Raw genomic sequence first — 22,370 nt, forward strand, 5'->3', positions numbered from 1 at the left:
CTTGTTCTTACTAAGTTTAAAAAGAAAAGCTGGCTGGGGCGCAGACGTTTCCTGGTGGGTACCTCCAGACTTTAGAACTCTCTTCCCCTAGAACTAAACAAGGAAACTCAATTGCTGGGTTTCAGAAAAGCATTAAAAACATGGCTGTTCAGTCTCTGATCTCGTGGGTCAGCTTCAGTGATCGCTCTCTCCTTGAGCCAGCGCGTAGACACCCCTGGGTAGTAGTCGCGCTTTATAAATATAATTTCATTTCATTATGTACAGGAAGGTGTCCCTACCTGCACATAAACCATCACCCTTGCAGCACAGGGACCCTAGCAAAATGGCGCAAGGGTGCCTGCGCTGGTCCTAAGCAGCTTTTTTAGCGCCTGCGATAGGGGAAATGCAGGGGTGCGCCTATTTTTGTAAATACAGCGCATCCCTGCATTTTAAAACTGTTGTTACCAATTTTGGAATAACACCGCGCTCTGCCAGTTTATTGTAAATAGGCCAATAAGACTCTTCTCCACAACCTGCTGCAAGAATATGTATTGCCATATTGTTTGCTTCGAATCAGGTGAGAGCATGTAAGGAGCTTAATCTCTTCAGTGAATTTACATCTGGTGGAGGCAAGATACCCTGCATAAGTGGATTCAAGTGTCTACGCAGTGGGCAGCTGGCAATTTGTTTGTATTAATATTCAACTCTATTTTAAATTAGCTCCCACTTCACTTTGTTTCTTTTTGGAAAGTGGCTCCACACAATTACAATTATGTCTGTGGGATGGAATTGCAGCATTCGATGTGCATTTTTATCATGCCTCTCAAAGGACACTCTCCCATTGCGGGGGAATTTTCAGAATAAATTTTCTTCTTCAATCAACAGAGGCGTCTTCTTTTATGTTTAGTACAATGCTCACTTTGTCTGGTAGGATGCCCACCCTGACTGTTACTTGTTCTGTAGCTAATTAAACAGTGGCCTTCACATTCCCTCCAGCATCGCGCTTGGCTTCTCCACTTTGTCTTGCCCAGCACATTCACAGCATATATATGAAGTCTTGGCACGGATAGTCTTTTTGTGCAAAAAGTTGGCCATGCTGAACGGGCATCGCTTTGTGTAGCTCGAATCTGCAGATAATGCACAGTGGGACAAAGAGAATGGGCACAGCATCAATGCCCTTCGGATTCCAGGCAGAATCACATCAATTGAAAAAGTATGAAATGGCTTTGCGTGGAATTTTAGCGCCATATATAACTAGGTGCAAACAATCGGCAGGACGAATATCGTTTATTTGCATGGTTAACGTGTTATTCCTGCCAATTTGTTGATTTTATGTGGTTTACAACGGAGTAGTTGTCTACACATAGATTCTTTGTGCGAGCGAAGCTGACAACATTTGCGTGTGACAACAAATAAACCTGTATGATGTTTTTCCTCCATTTGCACAACACAGAGTGGTGTAATTTTAGCATATGCGGGACCTGTCTTCAAGACTGAAATCCCACGAATTAGACTAGAGCAGTGGTCTTCAAACTTTTTATTACCACGCCCCTAGTGAAAAATTAAAAATCATGGAGCCCCCCCTCAGGATTTTTCACAATTATTTTATTAAATTGCAAATGATTAAATATGTCTAACTTATTTAAACATGGCAGTTACGTTCTGTTACCCTTTTAAAAATGAGCAGGCCTAGGAGGTCAGGGTGTTTCTATTCTGCCCCCTTTCTTTTTTTTCACCTTTTTTCTGTTTTCTTGTGACTCGGTTCTACCGTAGTTTTGGCTGTGGCCTTGTCCAAAGTTTCCTTTGGGAAATTAATTTTTTGAGTCTTATTTTTTTAATTTCTCAGCAACTACTGAACGGATTTACACCATTTAAAAAAAGGTCGCTTTCGAACCAAGCACTACCTTTTTGCCCAATTTGGGTTAATTCCGTTCAGCAGTTCGGGCTGTAGCCCATTTCAAAATTTCCTATAGAAATTAACATGGGGAAAACGCATTTTGGGACCCTCTTTTTCTCGGCCCCCACTTGACAAATCACCCCAAAACTTTCAAGATAGGGGCTGACCTGGATAGACCTTATTTTGGGAGAATTTCACGAAGATTCGTCAAACGACAACAAAGTTATTAGCAAATCAAAAAATGCTTTTCCTATGGAAACTAGGTTCTAACTAGAACTACCTACTGGCGACCGCCAGTAGTAAATATATATATGCAGCGGAGTTGTGAACATGTGACCACAGATCAGTGGACTACCACCAATGGGAGAGACCGTGGTCAGTGAAAGGTGGGGGTGGAGTTATACCTTACACACAGCTGCATCTGAGGAAGGCCCAAGAGGCTGAAATGCATTATGCTTGATCTGTTTTAATAAAGATCTCCCAACGCTTCCCCCAAGTGGCCTCCACTCTTCTTTGTTGGAGTGGAATGCTGTGGATATATATATATATATATATATATATATATATGTTTTCAGCAAAAACTCTCAAAAGAGAAAAACGCCGCACACTACTTCAGTAGTTGAATTCAATGGTTTATTTTCTGTAGGTTCCCCACCTACGCGTTTCGGACATCAATCTGTCCCTGATCACGGTAACAAACAATTGTCCATCATTGGTGTTTACCTTAAATAACTGAAGGCACCACTTGGCTATTAAGATGCATTGTGGGCTCAATAGTTTTTGGATCAAAGTTATTCCAAACAATGCACGGTGAATTGCCGGATCGCGGCATTTCCGCTGCGCAATCAGAACCCTGTGAGTGTGTTTGTCGAGTGGTCTCCAATGCGCATAATATTTGTCCTACGGACATTAAATGATCGCATAGCTGAGTTTGCTCATGCTGACTGGCGCAAGTTGCCACTGAATGGGCAGTGAGGGACTAAGTGTCCATGTATGAGGGTTGTGGCTAAGTGCCTGGGAGTTCCATTGTTCCGTTTCGTGCTTTGATCTACAGCTATCACCGTGCAGAGAAAATTAAAACATTTTTTCTTTGTATAACTGTCACATATTTCATTTCATTATCTGTTTTAAGAAACAAAGATTCACTGGCTATCAAGAGTGTTTCTGGATGGTGTACAGGTCGTCATAATTATAAGTGTACATAAAGTTCCTCATCGGCGCTGAGGCCCCACGGATTTCTAGTTTTGAATCTTATTATTAGCTTCGATTCAAGCCTTCTTAGTCGAGTGACTCGATCACCTCCTCTTTCATTTTCACCAACCATGGCAATTCCAGCGTATTTGATATCTTTCCAAGTTTTTCCTGGATGAGTTTTTAGATGTTTGGCTGTTGCATAGGTTGAGTCATTGTTCTGGATAGCTCTGGTGTGTTCAAGGATTCTCTTCTTTAGTGGGCAGATTGTAGAGCCAATGTATTTCTTTCCACAAAAACACTGTATTTGGTAGACCACTAATTGCGACTCACATGTTATTTTATCCTTAATCACAAAGGTTCTACCTCTGGGATCTATTAGAGTTTTGATGTTTTGGCCAATTTTGCACGCTTTGCATGTTGCACATTTACTAAAGCCCAGTTGTCGTTTTTCTAGCCAGCTCTGAGTTTTTGTTTTCTTAAAATGGCTGTTTACTAGCGTGTCTTGGATCGAAGGAGGTTTGCGATATGAGACTAGGGGTCTGTCACCAATCAAAGTACCTATCTCAGTGTCTTTTTTGAGCACATTCCAATATTTCATTAGAATTTGGCGGATTTTGGAGCTTTCCTTGGAATAGGTTAAGATTAGTCGTGGTTGGTCTTCCTCTGTATTGTTTTTTGTGGATTTATTCTTGGGTATTAGAGTTTCGGCTCTTGATTTGGCTCTTGCTTTTTGTTCACCTTTTATTATGTCTGCCTGTTTGTATCCACGTTTGGAAAAACGATCTTTAGTTTCTTTGAACTTGTTTTCCATTTCATTCTCTTCTGAGCAGTTCCTTTTCATACGTAAAACTTCCCCATAAGGGATGCTTTTTTTCAGTGAGGTAGGGTGAAAGCTGGTTCCGTGTAGCACACTATTTGTTGACGTTTGTTTCCTGAAGACAGTTGTTTCCAATTTGTTGTTCTTGGCATAAATTTTCATGTCAAGAAACTCTATTTCCTTTTTTTGGATGTTTGATGTAAATTGTAATCCAACTTCATTTGTATTCAGGATTTCAATATACTCCATGAGTCTTTGTTTCGTGCCTTTCCAAAGGAGGAACAGATCATCTATAAATCTGAGCCATATAACCATATCCGTGGTATATGGTTCGTTTTCTTCTCTCCAAGCTATGTTTTTCTCCCACCACCCCATGGTGAGGTTAGCATAGCTTGGAGAGAAGGAAACTTCCATGGCACAGCCGCAGGTTTGTCTGTAAATTTTTTTGTCAAAGGTGAAAACATTGTTCTCCAAACAAAAAGTCATCATGTCTGATAGGCTTCTTCCAAGTAATCTGTTTTGTTTTGGATCACGATATTCCCCCCTTTGTCTGCTGGTTTTATTTCTATTATTGCATTGGACTGGAGGCTTCTTAAAGCTGTACGTTCCTTTTTGGTTACATTTTCTCTCTTGTTAGTAGTGTTATTCATTGTCTCCAGTTCTGCCACAACCAGATCATGAAAGACATCTATGCGGTTGCCAGGGTGTAAAACAGGACAAAATTTTGATTTGTTTTCAAGATTAGTTTTAGGATGTGCTCCTACCACATGACCCATTTGGGAGAGCGTCTGAGTGTTGGTTAACTCAGTTTGTTCAACTTGATGCGATAATTCAAAAGCGATTTGTAGACTGGTCGCATCCGCTACTACAAAGGTTTCAGGTTCTTTGTCTGGAGCAGGTTCGATAGCTAAAGTTGATTGCTCACCACGTTTGTTTTTTGAGAAGAATTTTTTAAGTTTTAGTTTTCGAACATACTTGTATACGTCGATTCTGGTTTCGACTTGGTCCTGATGTTTGTCGGGGCAAAAAGTCAAGCCTTTTCTTAGTAGGGTCTCCTCTGATGTTGTTAGGTTGTGGTCTGATAGGTTGATTATCAATTTAGGGTCAGATTTAGTTGCCTCATCTACTTTCTGACTGTCCTGTTGCGGAGAGGATATCTTTGATTTCTTACTTCTCCGGGTTTTCCTCCTTGCGTGGGGTTTGTCATTTGTCCCCTTCCACCTCCTCTCATTATTGTACTGCCGCGTCCTCTTCCCCTTGTTTTTGGGGTTTGTTGATCTTTGTGGAGCATTTCCAGCTCCTCTGCAAAAGTAAGTCTTTTTGATACCGCTCTAGTTTGTTCTCCCTCACTTACTTCTGACTCGGTTTCGCTGACAGTAGTGTCATATTGTGCATTTGATGGTCCCGCCTGATGTTGTTGTTTGAGCGTGTCAAAGCGTTTGGCAAACGTGAAGATAGTGCCATTTTCAAAGTCAGCCTCATCGCGTTTGAATTTGCGCTGTTTTCTCTCCTGGATTTCACTATCATGTCTGTCTAGGTTTTTATCCATATTTTGGCGTAGGTTTTTAATGGTTTCTTCATTTTCCCCTTGTGATTGTATTTGATCTTCAAGCTCTTTTATCTTGATATGTAAATTATCAACATCTTTCCTAGCATGTTTCAAGATAATGAGTATCATTTTTCGTGAACAGTCCATGTTATTCTGTCCTCACTCCTCCAGCATTTCAAGGCTGGTATCCGGATGATTAGGTAAGGTGAAGATGCGTAGCCCCCTTGGGACTAAACCTAGTTCAGTATATTTATCTAGTGTTATTATTTCCCAGCTTTTGGAGATCTCTTTCCTCTGCAGTTTTTCTAGTTGTTGGAATAGCTGCTTAGTAGTTGGTTTGACATTTGTATTCGCCGTGTTTTTCGCAGCTGATGGGTTGGATCCAGTCGCATTTTTAGAAAACATGTTTCCCGCTTTTTCGAGGCGTTTTGCTGTTCTTTGTTCCATTTTTGAGAAGAGGTGTTGGTTCACAATGTATTTTTCAGATTTTCAAATTCATTCGTGACGTTTAATAGTTGCGTGACACGTGTTTGTTATGTGGGGATGTTGCTTGTTTTATTTGTTGCTGAACATATTTGTTCGTACCCACTCCAGAAAATTGGTTCAACTTGAAGTAAGTGATATTCTGTTTCCGACTCGGAAACAGAGACAGAGGTACGCTTTAATCGTTCAAAGACGTACGCTGTTTTACACTCGCTGCAGCAACTAGGCACGCATTGCGCATTTAGACTGAGTTTTCCACTTACCCGGGAGTCTCCCGTCGCTGGTGGTGCCCTCCGACACTTCCAGTCGGCGCTCGATCGGTGGAAAAACAGATTGCTTTCGCTGGCGTGCCAATTGTCGTTTGTGCTTGGGGAGCCGCCCGTCAGGAAAGACAAAGTTCCGCTGTTGCTTTAATCCTGTTTAAAGCCGCTGGAATCTTGAAGGCTTATCAAGAGCGAGGTACAGTTCCCAAGTTTCTCATAAGCAAAAACGATGATGCTGGGCTCCCTCTCATAAATCAATTAAGTTAATGTTTTCAGCAAAAACTCTCAAAAGATAAAAACGCCGGGACAGATTGATGTCCGAAACGCGTAGGTGGGGAACCTACAGAAAATAAACCAATAAATTCAACTACTGAAGTAGTGTGCGGCGTTTTTCTCTTTTGAGAGTTTTGCTTATGAGAAACTTGGGAACTGTACCTCGCCCTTGATAAGCCTTCAAGATTCCAGCGGCTTTAAACAGGATTAAAGCAACAGCGGAACTTTGTCTTTCCTGACGGGCGGCTCCCCAAGCACAAACGACAATTGGCACGCCAGCGAAAGCAATCTGTTTTTCCACCGGTCGAGCGCCGACTGGAAGTGTCGGAGGGCACCACCAGCGACGGGAGACTCCCGGGTAAGTGGAAAACTCCGTCTAAATGCGCAATGCGTGCCTAGTTGCTGCAGCGAGTGTAAAACAGCGTACGTCTTTGAACGGTTAAAGCGTACTTCTGTCTCTGTTTCCGAGTCGGAAACAGAATATCACTTACTTCAAGTTGAACCAATTTTCTGGAGTGGGTACAAACAAATATGTTCAGCAACAAATAAAACAAGCAACATCCCCACATAACAAACACGTGTCACGCAACTATTAAACGTCACGACTGAATTTGAAAATCTGAAAAATACATTGTGAACCAACACCTCTTCTCAAAAATGGAACAAAGAACAGCAAAACGCCTCGAAAAAGCGGAAAACATTTTTTCTAAAAATGCAACTGGATCCAACCCATCAGCTGCGAAAAACACGATGAATACAAATGTCAAACCAACTACTAAGCAGCTATTCCAACAACTAGAAAAACTGCAGAGGAAAGAGATCTCCAAAAGCTGGGAAATAATAACACTAGATAAATATACTGAACTAGGTTTAGTCCCAAGGGGGCTACGCATCTTCACCTTACCTAATCATCCGGATACCAGCCTTGAAATGCTGGAGGAGTGGGGACAGAATAACATGGACTGTTCCTGAAAAATGATACTCATTATCTTGAAACATGCTAGGAAAGATGTTGATAATTTACATATCAAGATAAAAGAGCTTGAAGATCAAATACAATCACAAGGTGAAAATGAAGAAACCATTAAAAACCTACGCCAAAATATGGATAAAAACCTAGACAGACATGATAGTGAAATCCAGGAGTGAAAACAGCGCAAATTCAAACGCGATGAGGCTGACTTTGAAAATGGCACTATCTTCACGTTTGCCAAACGCTTTGACACGCTCAAACAACAACATCAGGCGGGCCCATCAAATGCACAATATGACACTACTGTCAGCGAAACCGAGTCAGAAGTAAGTGAGGGAGAACAAACTAGAGCGGTATCAAAAAGACTTACTTTTGCAGAGGAGCTGGAAATGCTCCACAAAGATCAACAAACCCCAAAAACAAGGGGAAGAGGACGCGGCAGTACAATAATGAGAGGAGGTGGAAGGGGACAAATGACAAACCCCACCTAAGGAGGAAAACCCGGAGAAGTAAGAAATCAAAGATATCCTCTCCGCAACAGGACAGTCAGAAAGTAGATGAGGCAACTAAATCTGACCCTAAATTGATAATCAACCTATCAGACCACAACCTAACAACATCAGAGGAGACCCTACTAAGAAAAGGCTTGACTTTTTGCCCCGACAAACATCAGGACCAAGTCGAAACCAGAATCGACGTATACAAGTATGTTCGAAAACTAAAACTTAAAAAATTCTTCTCAAAAAACAAACATGGTGAGCAATCCACTTTAGCTATCGAACCTGCTCCAGACAAAGAACCTGAAACCTTTGTAGTAGCGGATGCGACCAGTCTACAAATCGCTTTTGAATTATCGCATCAAGTTGAAAAAACTGAGTTAACCAACACTCAGACGCTCTCCCAAATGGGTCATGTGGTAGGAGCACGTCCTAAAACTAATCTTAAAAACAAATCAAAATTTTGTCCTGTTTTACACCCTGGCAACCGCATAGATGTCTTTCATGATCTGGTTGTGGCAGAACTGGAGACAATGAATAACACTACTAACAAGAGAGAAAATGTAACCAAAAAGGAACGTACAGCTTTAAGAAGCCTCCAGTCCAATGCAATAATAGAAATAAAACCAGCAGACAAAGGGGGGAATATCGTGATCCAAAACAAAACAGATTACTTGGAAGAAGCCTATCAGACATGATGACTTTTTGTTTGGAGAACAATGTTTTCACCTTTGACAAAAAAATTTACAGACAAACCTGCGGCTGTGCCATGGAAGTTTCCTTCTCTCCAAGCTATGCTAACCTCACCATGGGGTGGTGGGAGAAAAACATAGCTTGGAGAGAAGAAAACGAACCATATACCACGGATATGGTTATATGGCTCAGATTTATAGATGATCTGTTCCTCCTTTGGAAAGGCACGAAACAAAGACTCATGGAGTATATTGAAATCCTGAATACAAATGAAGTTGGATTACAATTTACATCAAACATCCAAAAAAAGGAAATAGAGTTTCTTGACATGAAAATTTATGTCAAGAACAACAAATTGGAAACAACTGTCTTCAGGAAACAAACGTCAACAAATAGTGTGCTACACGGAACCAGCTTTCACCCTACCTCACTGTCCCGGGGGTGCCGGGTTCACAGGGGTATCGACCACCTGAGGGGGGTCTGGAGGTTCAAACAGAAATACCGGTGCCTTTAATAGTGGTTTTAAGGAAGGTTTTATTGGGATCAAGGTTCTTTTCATGGGAGTCACAGTAAGGTCTGTTGCTCTGTGGTTCCGTCGCGGTGCCTTGTGGTCTTCGTGGTTCCACTTCCGGAAAGGATCTGCCCCGGTTGACTCACGTTGGACCCAGAAAGGAAAGAAAGCAACGAGTTACACCCTGAACTCAGGGAAGGAGGATAAACGGGCCGGGAGTGAGGGAACGCACCCAGTGCTCAGTGCTCAAGAGAATGGTATTGGCAGGAAGTGCTCGTGCTCGGGGAAAGGGTTTCTTAGCGGGAGATATCTACGGGGGTGGCTGCCTCCGCCTCCCAACCCAACCCGCGACCCGGCCCCGTACCTCTCGAAGCCACGCTCCTCCCGTGGGCGCGTGGCAGGGCGAAGCGTCCAACCGTGGGCCTCCTGGCTTGTCGTCTTCGTCTTCTTCTCTTCCTCGTTCTCGTGCTGCGTCCTCCTCGTTCTCCGCCGCCTGGGAATCGCCGTCCGTCTTCGTGTCGGAACTTCCTCCTTTTGACGTCATCAGGGGTGGCGTCCCGCGATCCAGGTCCCAAGCCTTAAAGGAGCCGCACTCATTTTCCTCCTCGGACCAGTCCTTCACGCCGTCATCGGGATTCCCATACCAAGTACCGGTTGGTGGCTGTGGGGAAAAGGCGCAGGGTGAATGGGGGGTGGCGGACCACCAGTCATTGATAACAGGCTCTTGGGAGTCGGCTCCGTGACACTCACTGAAAAAAAGCATCCCTTATGGGGAAGTTTTACGTATGAAAAGGAACTGCTCAGAAGAGAATGAAATGGAAAACAAGTTCAAAGAAACTAAAGATCGTTTTTCCAAACGTGGATACAAACAGGCAGACATAATAAAAGGTGAACAAAAAGCAAGAGCCAAATCAAGAGCAGAAACTCTAATACCCAAGAATAAATCCACAAAAAACAATACAGAGGAAGACCAACCACGACTAATCTTAACCTATTCCAAGGAAAGCTCCAAAATCCGCCAAATTCTAATGAAATATTGGAATGTGCTCAAAAAAGACACTGAGATAGGTACTTTGATTGGTGACAGACCCCTAGTCTCATATCGCAAACCTCCTTCGATCCAAGACACGCTAGTAAACAGCCATTTTAAGAAAACAAAAACTCAGAGCTGGCTAGAAAAACGACAACTGGGCTTTAGTAAATGTGCAACATGCAAAGCGTGCAAAATTGGCCAAAACATCAAAACTCTAATAGATCCCAGAGGTAGAACCTTTGTGATTAAGGATAAAATAACATGTGAGTCGCAATTTGTGGTCTACCAAATACAGTGTTTTTGTGGGAAGAAATACATTGGCTCTACAATCTGCCCACTAAAGAAGAGAATCCTTGAACACACCAGAGCTATCCCGAACAATGACTCAACCTATGCAACAGCCAAACATCTAAAAACTCATCCAGGAAAAACTTGGAAAGATATCAAATACGCTGGAATTGCCATGGTTGGTGAAAATGAAAGAGGAGGTGATCGAGTCACTCGACTAAGAAGGCTTGAATCAAAGCTAATAATAAGATTCAAAACTAGAAATCCGTGGGGCCTCAACGCCGATGAGGAACTTTATGTACACTTATAATTATGACGACCTGTACACCATCCAGAAACACACTCTTGATAACCAGTGAATCTTTGTTTCTTAAAACAGATAATGAAATGAAACATATGTGACAGTTATACAAAGAAAAAATGTTTTAATTATCTCTGCACTGTGATAGCTGTAGATCAAAGCACGAAACGGAACAATGGAACTCCCAGGCACTTAGCCACAACCCTCATACATGGACACTTAGTCCCTCACTCCCCATTCAGTGTCAACTTGCGCCAGTCAGCATGAGCAAACTCAGCTATGCGATCATTTAATGTCCGTGGGACAAATATTATGCACATTGGAGACCACTCGACAAACACACTCAGAGGGTTCTGATTGCGCCGCGGAAATGCCGCGATCCGGCAATTCACCGTGCATTGTTTGGAATAACTTTGATCCAAAAACTACTGAGCCCACAATGCATCTTAATAGCCAAGTGGTGCCTTCAGTTATTTAAGGTAAACACCAATGATGGACAATTGTTTGTTACCGTGATCAGGGACAGATTGATGTCCGAAACGCGTAGGTGGGGAACCTACAGAAAATAAACCATTAAATTCAACTACTGAAGTAGTGTGCAGCGTTTTTCTCTTTTTTTAGAGTTTTTGCTGAAAACATTAACTGCGAGGGTGTCCTGAACCTTGCCGCCAGCACCAGCTACTGCTGCTCCTCTCATCTTGGGACATTTGCTCGTGAATATATATATATATATATATATATATATATATATATATATATATATATATATATATATATATATATGGTCAATGTACATAGATGTGGAATTATATATATATTAAAACTTTGCTAACTTACAGAAACTTACCTTCACGATATTTTTGTCCACGATATTCTTGACACAATATGTTTTCTGATATTTCGGCAAAATACATGAGCTACTGTAATTTTGAATTAATCTCTCTTCAGAACTACCTGTAAACCCTACAACGTTTTAGCCAACTATTTTTCTAGAGTTGATACTGCTGGTGCAAGATCTACTCTGATATCATCAACGTTGTCAACAGAATTGTATTATTAACTTTAATATATTTCACAACTTTTGTAAGTTTAACTAAAACAGTTCATGTAGTGTTAAGTTTTCTCACTGGAATTCAATGTCTTCAGGAAATTAAGGGAAAGGTCTGCAGACAGGCTAGTTAGCTGCTTCTTCTTACAGCTTTCATGACTTTTCTTGAAAAATGGCCTGCCAGAGAAACTTAGTTGAATAATTTGGGTACTGGTTCTGATTGAATTAAGCACCCAGTGATTTGCAAAACATCTTGTGGCCCGAGGATCAAAACAAGTCAAAAGGATTGAGGGGTCCTTCTGTGACATTCAGAGTCGTGGGCTAGAAGTACAGGGAGTGGCACCTTAGGGCAATGGTTCCTGGATGAACACACAACACAGAATTCCCATATCCAACTAGAATGCAGACTGTTGCAAAGCAGTGACATATGGTTGGAATAAAAAAGGGCTTTCCTATGACGGGGACAGGAGATCTGTAATGCACCACGAGCAAAGAGTGGGATGGGAAGATAAGGAGTACATTTTGTGGGATTCTGTGATATTCCTGGTTCCACTATGATGATCTTAACAGCTCTGTAGAACCATGGGTCTGTTTCAATGCAGAGCTACTAACTGTAATTGAGAACCGTGGGGATAAAAGTGCAAAGAGACTTATGTAATGTTATAAGTAAGTTAGTTGTTTTAGTATGTTATAACCATATTTGGCGTAGTAGTTCCATCATTTCTCCCAAACAACAGCATAAAGTAGATCCTAAGAATGTCTGGAGAATTGGTCATAATACATACATGTGCTAAGATAATTGAAATGGTTACCTAAGCTCCCTTGACCTTATTTGAGGGATTCTTCATTATACTTTTCGTGCATTTTTGAGTAGAAATACGATAAAGATAACTTTTAAAAACATCTACATATAGATCATTTGTAACCTTTTTTTTAACATGACCAACCAGAGACAGTTTTTTTAAACTTTAATGTTATCTCATTTATAGAACTACTTGAGGAAAGGAGAGAACAATATAGATTCATGGATAATGAAGCAATATCATAAGACTGTCGGCAAACATGGAATAGATCTGCAGTTCTGGTACTTACAGATTTTACAATTCCCTGATGAAAGAATGTAGTTAATTTTTTATCATCTTTATCCAACTTTAAGATACCACCTCCCTCCATCACCCCAGTCAGGAAACAGAGGCAAAATGCCAGAATTGTTCCTGTATAGGTGCTAAAATATTTTACTGTAAATCAGTGCAGTGAACAACGTGAAACAGAACCAACTTTTGTCACAATAAATTTATTCTAGTATGTAAATTGAAAACTCATTGTTCATATGACAATTGGTAATACAACTAAATGAACTCTTGCATAGAGCACATTTATACGGATGGATGCAAAAAAGGTCAATATGTTAACATTAAAAAATAGTACTTAAATTAATGACAAGATTTCAACTTTACACCAAGCTGTCAGAACAAAGAACCTTATCTCAGATGATGGAGTCTAGGCTAGATGAATACAATGCAGTCCACTGACCCTTAATGAGCAATGTCAACGAATTCAGTTTGTACACCTTGCAGAACAGCAAGCACACTTTCAGTAGAGGCCAAAGCTTTTGATATATATATAATAATCCACATTTATAAAGCGCGAACAATCACCCGTAAGGGTCTCTAGGCGCTGGGGGCACTCGGGAAGATTAAGTAAGCTATTGCCCGGAGTCACATGGTGGTAGGCTAATTTGCCGCTGGCACCAGGGATCGAACCGTGATACCCAGATTCCGAGTCAGTTGCCCTGGACGCGGCGCTGCACCTCTTATATTGGACAGGTACACCTGGAAGTGTATTTCTGTTTCTTTCAACGTGTAGCTTGTTTTACACTCGGCTAACTGAACACAGTGCAAACTCATTTTTATCATAGAGTAACACATACCTCCTACCAAGTGCCCCTTGCTATTGCGAGGCACTGTTGACAGCCTCACACTCTATGACCATTACTACAGGGCCCGTCCTGGAAGTAATATACAAAGGTTTTACTTCTGTTTCCGAGGCTAGTGTAGGACACTGTCTGGCAGGAGGAGCAAGGCAGATCACAATGTACTCAAAATTAGGTACAATGGAGAGGAACACAATAGGGCAGCTAACACTAGTTCACTTATGCTGGATGGACGATGGAAAAATGAGGCATTTAAACTACATGTAACATCCTGCAAACTGATGCTTTAATTTTCAACACAAAGAACTTAAAAACCAATAATTCAGAATTTATAGCTAAGTAATAAACCTTTTATCAAAAACGCTCATTGGAATAAAAATAATAAATGCATATTGCTACACATAATGCAAAACTCCAAACAAGTACAGACACTTCTATCAATATGGGCCATGGGCTAGTCAATTTAAAAAGGCCTACATCCTCAGCCATTCCTCTGTTCTTATTTGGGTAAAGAAGACAGAACCACTGAGGAAATAGAACACAGACAAGCAACCTGTAGAAGTACCTATTTTACCTCCATTTAAAATGTTATATTTGCAAATAGAAATTTACAATACACAAAAACATCCAGTGAGCTCTGATGCCCAGTTACATGAAGTTACAGTTGCACATTCTGGCACAACAGCCCCCAGAGGAACACTAGTTCACAGATTCCTATAAATACTTATCACTTTTAGCATTTTTAAATTGTCCGTAACATTTCTGAACGCAGCTAAAAAGGCACTAACTTTCTGCATTTTCACTGTGTGATTATTTTGAGTCAGAAGGTAATACATATTTCATATGCTCAAGATTGTAGGTCAGGCACCGTAAAACAACACTCACGAATATAAAGAAACTCCTCACTTTGCATAAAATCAGCAGTGTGCCCTGAAGACACATGAATTTAAAATTGTGTAGTGCAAAATTAAGTACAGATATAAAGGGCCCGATTCACAAAGGTGAGTTTGCATTTCCATTATTTACTCCTATTTGGACATACAAATCACCACTTTTACACACTTTGCCATTTCTTAGTGGAAAATTATACCTAGGTGTAGACTTAAGAATCTCCACCTCTAAATTGAAACGGGTGGGAACCTGTGACTGAATTTATGAGTGTTAAGTTTCCATAAGTAATTTTCCACCTGTTTGTGCAGATCTCCACCACCTGAGCAGAGATCTCCCTTCAGGAAAAATATGGAGAAATTAGATAGTTTAAAAAAAATTAATACAATTAATTGAATGCAAAATAAAAATATAAAATAATGTTAAACTACTCCTACATGTCGTAAATGGTGTTGTGACATGGATGTAGTAATGGTGGCAGAAAAAGCAGTCTATGCACACAGAGGGTGCCCCAAGAAATGGACTTGGATATGGGGAAAGTGGAATGCTTATCGGGGCAACATATGTGAGCACCCACGGGAGGAGCCGATGTTGGATGTCAGTGACTAACCGATCAGGAACCGTAGGCTACAATGATGACTGTGATAACATGTGGTAGCCATGTTGTCAATGCATAGGAGAATTGTAAATGATAAAGAGTCAATTCAGTCTAGACCAATGTTTTATGATTCCTCAATGCACCATGTATGTACCATTAAAGGTGAATACTATGTAATGCTTGGAACCACATATAAAATGCTAATAAAAATGTTAAAAAAATAATAATAATAATTTCAAACAAATAATATTAATTTAGAACTACTGAAAGAAAAAACATACAGCACACTAACTCCTAAAAGTAACTTTGGATTCAATTTGAAATGAAATATATTTTTATATTTCTTTTCAAAATATGTTTACATTTTTTTTAATACTTTTTTTCCTTTTATATAAAAATTTTATTTTAGTAAATGTAAATGCTATTCAATCTTGCTATGATGCCCTATAGGGAGATGCTCGCCCTGATGGTTGAGATCTAAGAAAACAGGTGGAAAGTTACTAACAGCGAATTTACACTTGTAATTTGTCAGGTGTCTCCACCCCATCCGTTCAGAAGGTGGAGACTCCTAAGTCTACACGTAGGTGTAAATCTTTACTCTGATATAGTAAAAACAAAAAAGTTGAGATTTTCACATATGGGTAGGAGTAGATTTGCACCTGCAAACATGCAAAGTTTGTGAACAAGGCGCTTAGTTTTGAAGTATGTGAAATATTACTCATGCTTTTCCTACATTTTATTCTGATCCCTGTTGTAATTTCAATTAGGAGTTGATCCCAGATAAAGGTGTGTTATTGAAAAATTACATATATGCTTTGAGTAGTATGGAATGGGCCTGACTGAACACTTTGGAATGCTTTCAATATTTCTTAAAGGAGTAGACAAAAATTTTAATGGGATAAAAAGTGATAAGCAAGTTTCAGAAAATTATCGAAATTTGATATGAAATTAGAGGAAATCTAACATGCAGGCATATAAATATCTAATAAATACATATTACTACAACTGCTTAATGTTAAGAGTTGACCTCGTAATGGTTGACACTCAAAAAGATATTAAATTCTTATGCAAGTCAGCTAAAGGAGGTACTTGGTGATATAATGAGAAATTTCTAAGACAGGAAAATTCTTGAGAAAAGTATACATTCTGAAACACTTCTAGGTGGTCAACCACAAATGGCACAGAGCAATCAAACAGTATGTTATCAGAATTCCACAATGTATTATGTAGGGATAAGCGTCATAAAACTTATATAGCGCCTTGAAAGAAATGTCATGCAAAGAACAGCCGTAAAGATGACATCTGGGACTAGATGAATTCTCAAGTCAGATCACTAAAGGGTTCATATTTAGAGCTAATCACAATATAACACATAGTAATTTCTCAGATTCTAAAGACTTATCATCTAATTTATATCTGAAATTAGCGCAATTCATACTCCAAAGTGAAACATACAAAGAAAAAATTGACTGTGGGAGTTTACATAGTCCCGAATATTCTCTGTAATGACTCATGTATGCAAAGAAGGGAATATCTACCTTCACTATGTTCTGAACAACCTAATCTCAATGCTCAAGAATGCTTGAAGAATGAGAACAAAACAGTGACAGTGACTTTGATATTAGCAGAGAGATTAAATACAATACTCCTTAATTTGGTGCCAAGAAAACAGATTATGTTGATTAAGGAAAGATATGCCACTAGCAAAATCACCAAATATTCTTTTACATTTTTTTTTTAGATGGCCGTGATTAAGGAGGTAAACTATTAAATGTTTTTAAGTTTACTGATACCCAGTATTATATTGCACTGAGGATAGATAATTAATGTACATTACAGATTTAGGGAAGGGAGGGAAAGTCAAGACGCTTCTAAAAAGAAGTACAGCATTTCTGATTCTAGATCATGAATGTCCATAAACTTTTACTTGTGCTTTATAGAAGCAATTAAAATAAACTGGCTAGAAAATACAATACTGGCAAATAGATAAAACGGTGTAGTGAGGATTGATTTGGAAAACTATTGGTCAATGTAAGTACATTTAGTAAACTTTGCACACAACTACTTTTTCATTGTTAGCAAATACACCTGATATTGAAAATACTATATAAATATTTATGCTATGCCAGTGAAAATAAATGTGGCCCAATTACACATTATTCAGAACAGCTGTACTAATAAACATGTATTCACATTTAGTACTACAGTGCAAAGGTCACAATCAAGTTTATAATGATTGTACACCAATGGTGACACAAGAAAAAAACACTTTTTGCTGCTTTATACATTGCATATAACAACTACCTTACACAAGGAAACAACCCTCCTAATAGTCCGATCACATCACTGGGAGTGAGATTACCGTGCTGCGCATATGTAACCCCTTGAATTCTGGTTTTGGTTAAATACCTTTATTAAACACATAATAAGAGACCCTGGTATAAACCATATATGCAGATGCATATAATGTAATATGCTATTTATTACCATTACTGAGAGAGGGAAGCAGCATGAAGACCCACACTATATGCATACAGTAAACTTTCAGATGTGCAGAGTATAAGACACTATTTAGTACTATTTTTGAGGGGGAAAAAGGGCAATGACTCATGAGAGGAGCAGCCTCAAGTAAGTGTGAGGTCCATTCCTCAACAATGGTAATAAATTGCATGTTGCATTCTTCATATCTGCAAATATGGTTTATGGCATCAACATCTTTAAAGTTTTATTTGCTTAAAAAATATATATATTTTTCCTCAAAACCAAGATGCACAAGGTTAAAATTGTGCAGTAGTAGAAAAATCATACAGAAGGAGCCTTGTGGCAATTAGCAGAATTATTTCCATGTGTTAAGTGGTTGTAATATGCAATTTCTAGTTTCAAGTTCCCTCTACTGCAATCAATTTTTACCAATGTGATAATAAATCAATGTAAGCGAATTTTGATGCTTCTTTAGCTTGTGTTCCTTTTTGTTGGACTTCATACCTGGAATTTGACTTGGCTGTAAGTCTATGACAACAAATACTTTGTGGTTGGTAAGGCAAGAACAGTATGGATTCTCTAAATCCTGTGAATCCTCTAACTGTTCAGTGGAATTCCTACTATTTTGGGAGTCTTCATCAAAAGGGGATAAGTTGTCTCTTCAGTTTTTCAGAGGGGTGGGTTCAGGCTCCTTATGACACATGGAGTCTGTTTCCTCAGTGTCCACCTTTTACCAAAGCTAGGAGATGCAATCCTGCTTCGACTGCAGTCGCTCTCTCTTCTCGTTAGGAGCACCAGAAGTAGGTAACCGGTAGGAGCTCTGTATTTGTTCTCTAAAATATCTCTATTAAATTGCTGTCCTGTAGGTTTGTGATTATGGTGGGTTTCTTATTCTGTAATATGTGAGTTGGTCTCAGGCAATATGATATGGGTGCTGTTGTCTGACTTCTTGACCATATGTGGTCTGGGTAGACATGTCCTTAATTGAGAGGTCTCCCCTCTAGTCTAGGAGTATTTTTACTTTTATACCTTGGGGCTTTTGAAACAAGAACTCTCACAAGGGTTATCTTTTGAGCAGGTTTTGTGGAGGCTTGTCACTGCCTGTGTACATGCTGTGAGAACTATGAATAGAAAGAGGGATGAAGTGGTAATACTTGTATTACGTACTGTTCATTCTCATTTTAGTCTCTCTCTCCATTGTCAAAGTCGTAGGTTTTCTCCCTCCTTTCTTCCTCAATGGTCCATCCAGGACCACTGAGGCACTTCTTTGCTATTTAAAATAGAGCACCTGGGTGAAAAGTCACACCATTTTGACTTTATGGCAAAGGGGGGGGGGGCATTTTGTGTTACATTTAAAGGGTATATTTTTCTGTTTCCTAGACGCTCTACACACTCACACTCTATGAACTGTAAAACAGAAGAGGACGCCCCAGTGCGTTGAGGTATATAGCGTATTAACATCCAATATATTTAAATTGTGTTGCAAGAATGGATTTATGGACAGTGAATGTCAGTGAGTCTAATACACTTTTCAAACAAGATGGTCTGTGTTTGTTTCCTGATAAGGACATTCATAAGTGGGCTACGTCATGGAATAGCTAATGTTCAAATAATAACGGAATCATGATTTTAATACTTTTTTTAAACAATCGTTCCACCATCTTATCTGTGTTATGAAAATGAAGCACTAGAGGATATATTTTATCATCATTTAAAAGCTGAAGTAATTAATGGGGAAAGGACTGAAGAAATTCCTTGACTACTTTGACTGACCCACTACATATGATGTGATGATGAGGTATTACATTTTATAGCGATGGAAGTGCTAAAAATAAATATAACCAAGACAGGTACACTTATTAAATTATTGTTAGAAACCTGACTTTTGCTACACATCTATTCGTAGACCTCAAAACCTAAAATAGTTATGCATATGTTTGACTAGAGAGTATGAGGATGTTTGTGTTTCAACTATTAACGTGTATGGTTACAAGTTTTTGTAGCTCCCATTTTAGCAGTCTACTCCATTAATACTAATATTTATTTTCAGCTATTTTCCAGTGACTACCACAAATACTTTTTACAAGGATAAAAGTGATTCACTCACATTATTATGTGGTTGATCATTCAGCCGCAATTAATAGGAAGAACATGGTTTAGCATTCCTGTGGCTACCCAGCAGTATTTTTGCAGTAGAGGAAGAATACTGTTGAAAATTATGAATTTATAAGTTATCCAGGTGTTTACTCAGGGAAAATGCTTATTAGAATAATTGAACCTATACACTATTCCTTGAAAGCATGGCTATGCTAGACATGGCAGGAATTGATAGAAGGATAAGAGATAAATAGGAATTTAAAATGATGGACGTTAAATGAGAGAAAGAAGAATTTAAAACTGCTACCACTTTATTTTAATGGAGTGTTTATTAGCTTACATTAAAAAGGCCACAACCCAGAGGTGTTATAGGAACTTGTTCAATTTTGACTCTTTGAGGGATAAAAGTAGGTAGCATTTACTGACGCTGCTCGGGAAGGCAGTGCTTGACCATGGCACTTTTTTTCCATGACTTTGAAAAACCTATTTTCATATCAATTGTGATTTCATTACAAAAGATTATGGTGTGTGGAAAAGCATGTGAGCAGCTAAAAGGACATCCATAAACAACTTTTATCTTAATGGAAGTAAGACTTAGCAGATGCTTTCGGAGAAGAACAGAATGGACAAACGTTTGTATAATAGAAAATATGTATTATTCTCAAAATAGGGTGATATTTTAATAGCTTACACTGCTTCATAAAGTCTATAATTGTCTTGAACATATCTAAAACTATACTGTGAAATACATATTGTAGACATGAACAATGGAACAGTGTTTGTTACATTTGATTTGCAGATATTGGTTTTACATTTTCTAAACCTATGAGGAAACGTACTGCACATAATTGATCACATCTGGAAAAATAGTAGTCAGATAGATATTATCTGGGAAATTGTTAAACTACAGAAGGAAAATACTCATCTAGTTCTAGCTGGAGGTAAAAAGATATTGCACTAGAAGTGTCTGCTCCTCACAAGAAACAAAGATTTGTAAAGAAAGAAGATCGGTCGAGTTGAGGGTCACGGAGTAGTTTAGGACAACAATACACCTTGTTAATTAATCATCCCTGCTTTCTGTGAATAATAACCTTAATAAATTAATTCAACATTAAGGTGGAAAAGTCTACACAACTGATGTTAAGGTCCAATTGGTAATACCTACTGTTAAGGGCTGCTGCATAATTTAGATAGAACAAATGATATGTTAAGAAGCGATACAAAAATGTTGTTTCGCTGTTGGGGTGCAGTAAGAGTATCACTAGTTTGTGCTAGATCTGCATCCATCTGGTAATGATTTATTTTCATTGCAAAAACAACAAAAAAAGAAAGATTCGTTGATGCCATTATAACATTTTCTGCTCATGTAGGGGGGCAACATTTTGGAAAAAGATAGAAAGTGCAGCATTCCCGTCCCCTCTTGACCTACAATTGAGACTTTACTTGCCATCAAGCCAATAGACAATAAATTTCTCAGGGCCAAAAGAAAGTGTGATTTCATGCATTTATATTGTCTGGCCTGGGAAAGAGACCATTAACACTTCATTTATATGCAGGTGCTATTTTGAGTCCACAGATGGAGAACATTCAGCGCATGCATTTTGTAATCCCACAAATACTCACGCGCTTTGTTATGTCCCTGATGCTTAGAACAGAAAGCATCTACGCTATAATGTAGCATACTAACAAATACTTTATTCAGAAAGGTGCCTTATTCAAATAACTTAACAGAATATTGCATAATGCCAACATGTCTCTGACTCAGTAGATAGTATTTCACTGTGTACCACTATATGTGTGGCAAGAGTTGTGCATCCACTGTCAGTCTCCGAGTTTGCCTCAATCAATTAGGCATGTTCTTAAAAACTAATGACAGCATCTTGAAAGCAAACCACGCCTCAGTTTGGTATGTTCAGGTCTCTGGAAAAATTGTTTTTGATGGTTAGTTCAATTCATCCACTTGAACAACCCAAGCACATGGGGGCCTAAAGTCCTTCAGGCCCCCTTTCTCCTAGGAGCCTATTTTGTCTCAATTTTCAATGTCATTGATTGTCTTCCAGTGGAAACACTAACCGGGTGCCCCTGTTGGTAATTTCACTGTCACTCATCCCCAGCTCACGTTCCAAGGCTTCAACTGAGCTGGTTTTCAGTCTTTTGCCGTCCATGTTGGTCATGTGGGAGCCAGAGGCTCCATTTGCAGTTATAGCTGTGTCTCCGTATGTCATAGTGAGGTCGCCATCATTGAGAATGAAGTCAGAATCCTCATCTCGTGGAGGTTCCACGTCCTGAAAAAGAAACAAAATAAGAGGTAGAATGGAATGAAGCTCTTGTGTACTAAAATTTGAACCATTCAAATTCTTAATACAGATAGATAAAAGACTATGGTGCAATGGCGATGAAGTACCCATTCTGCCAAACTGAAGGTCCTCCCCTGATATACAGATGGGTGGACCTTCGGTATGTAAACAGCAGAGACTAATCCATCTTTGCTGCCTTCATACCCCTTTGGCGACCTGACAGGGTAAGGACCACCGGAGGTTTGTCCATGTGTCCGCCCACCGAATTTAGAGTGGG

At 39.4% G+C, this 22,370-nt stretch overlaps 1 protein-coding gene across 2 annotated transcripts in view; it reads right to left on the reverse strand.

Annotated features, from left to right (window-relative positions):
* Window positions 1–13,077: 13,077 nt before the first annotated feature.
* SLC9A7 (solute carrier family 9 member A7) overlaps window positions 13,078–22,370 on the reverse strand; it is a 471,766-nt gene continuing 462,473 nt past the window's right edge. For both annotated transcript variants that reach the window (XM_086934195.1, XM_086934194.1), the window contains one exon: window positions 13,078–22,081. In XM_086934195.1, coding sequence (XP_086790321.1) covers window positions 21,839–22,081 — 243 coding nt within the window. In that variant the 3' untranslated portion in view covers window positions 13,078–21,838. The remainder of the gene's footprint in view (window positions 22,082–22,370) is intronic.

This window comes from Lissotriton vulgaris, chromosome 8 (genome assembly GCF_964263255.1).
Source record: "Lissotriton vulgaris chromosome 8, aLisVul1.2, whole genome shotgun sequence".
In the NCBI taxonomy this organism is placed as follows: Eukaryota; Metazoa; Chordata; class Amphibia; order Caudata; family Salamandridae; genus Lissotriton; species Lissotriton vulgaris.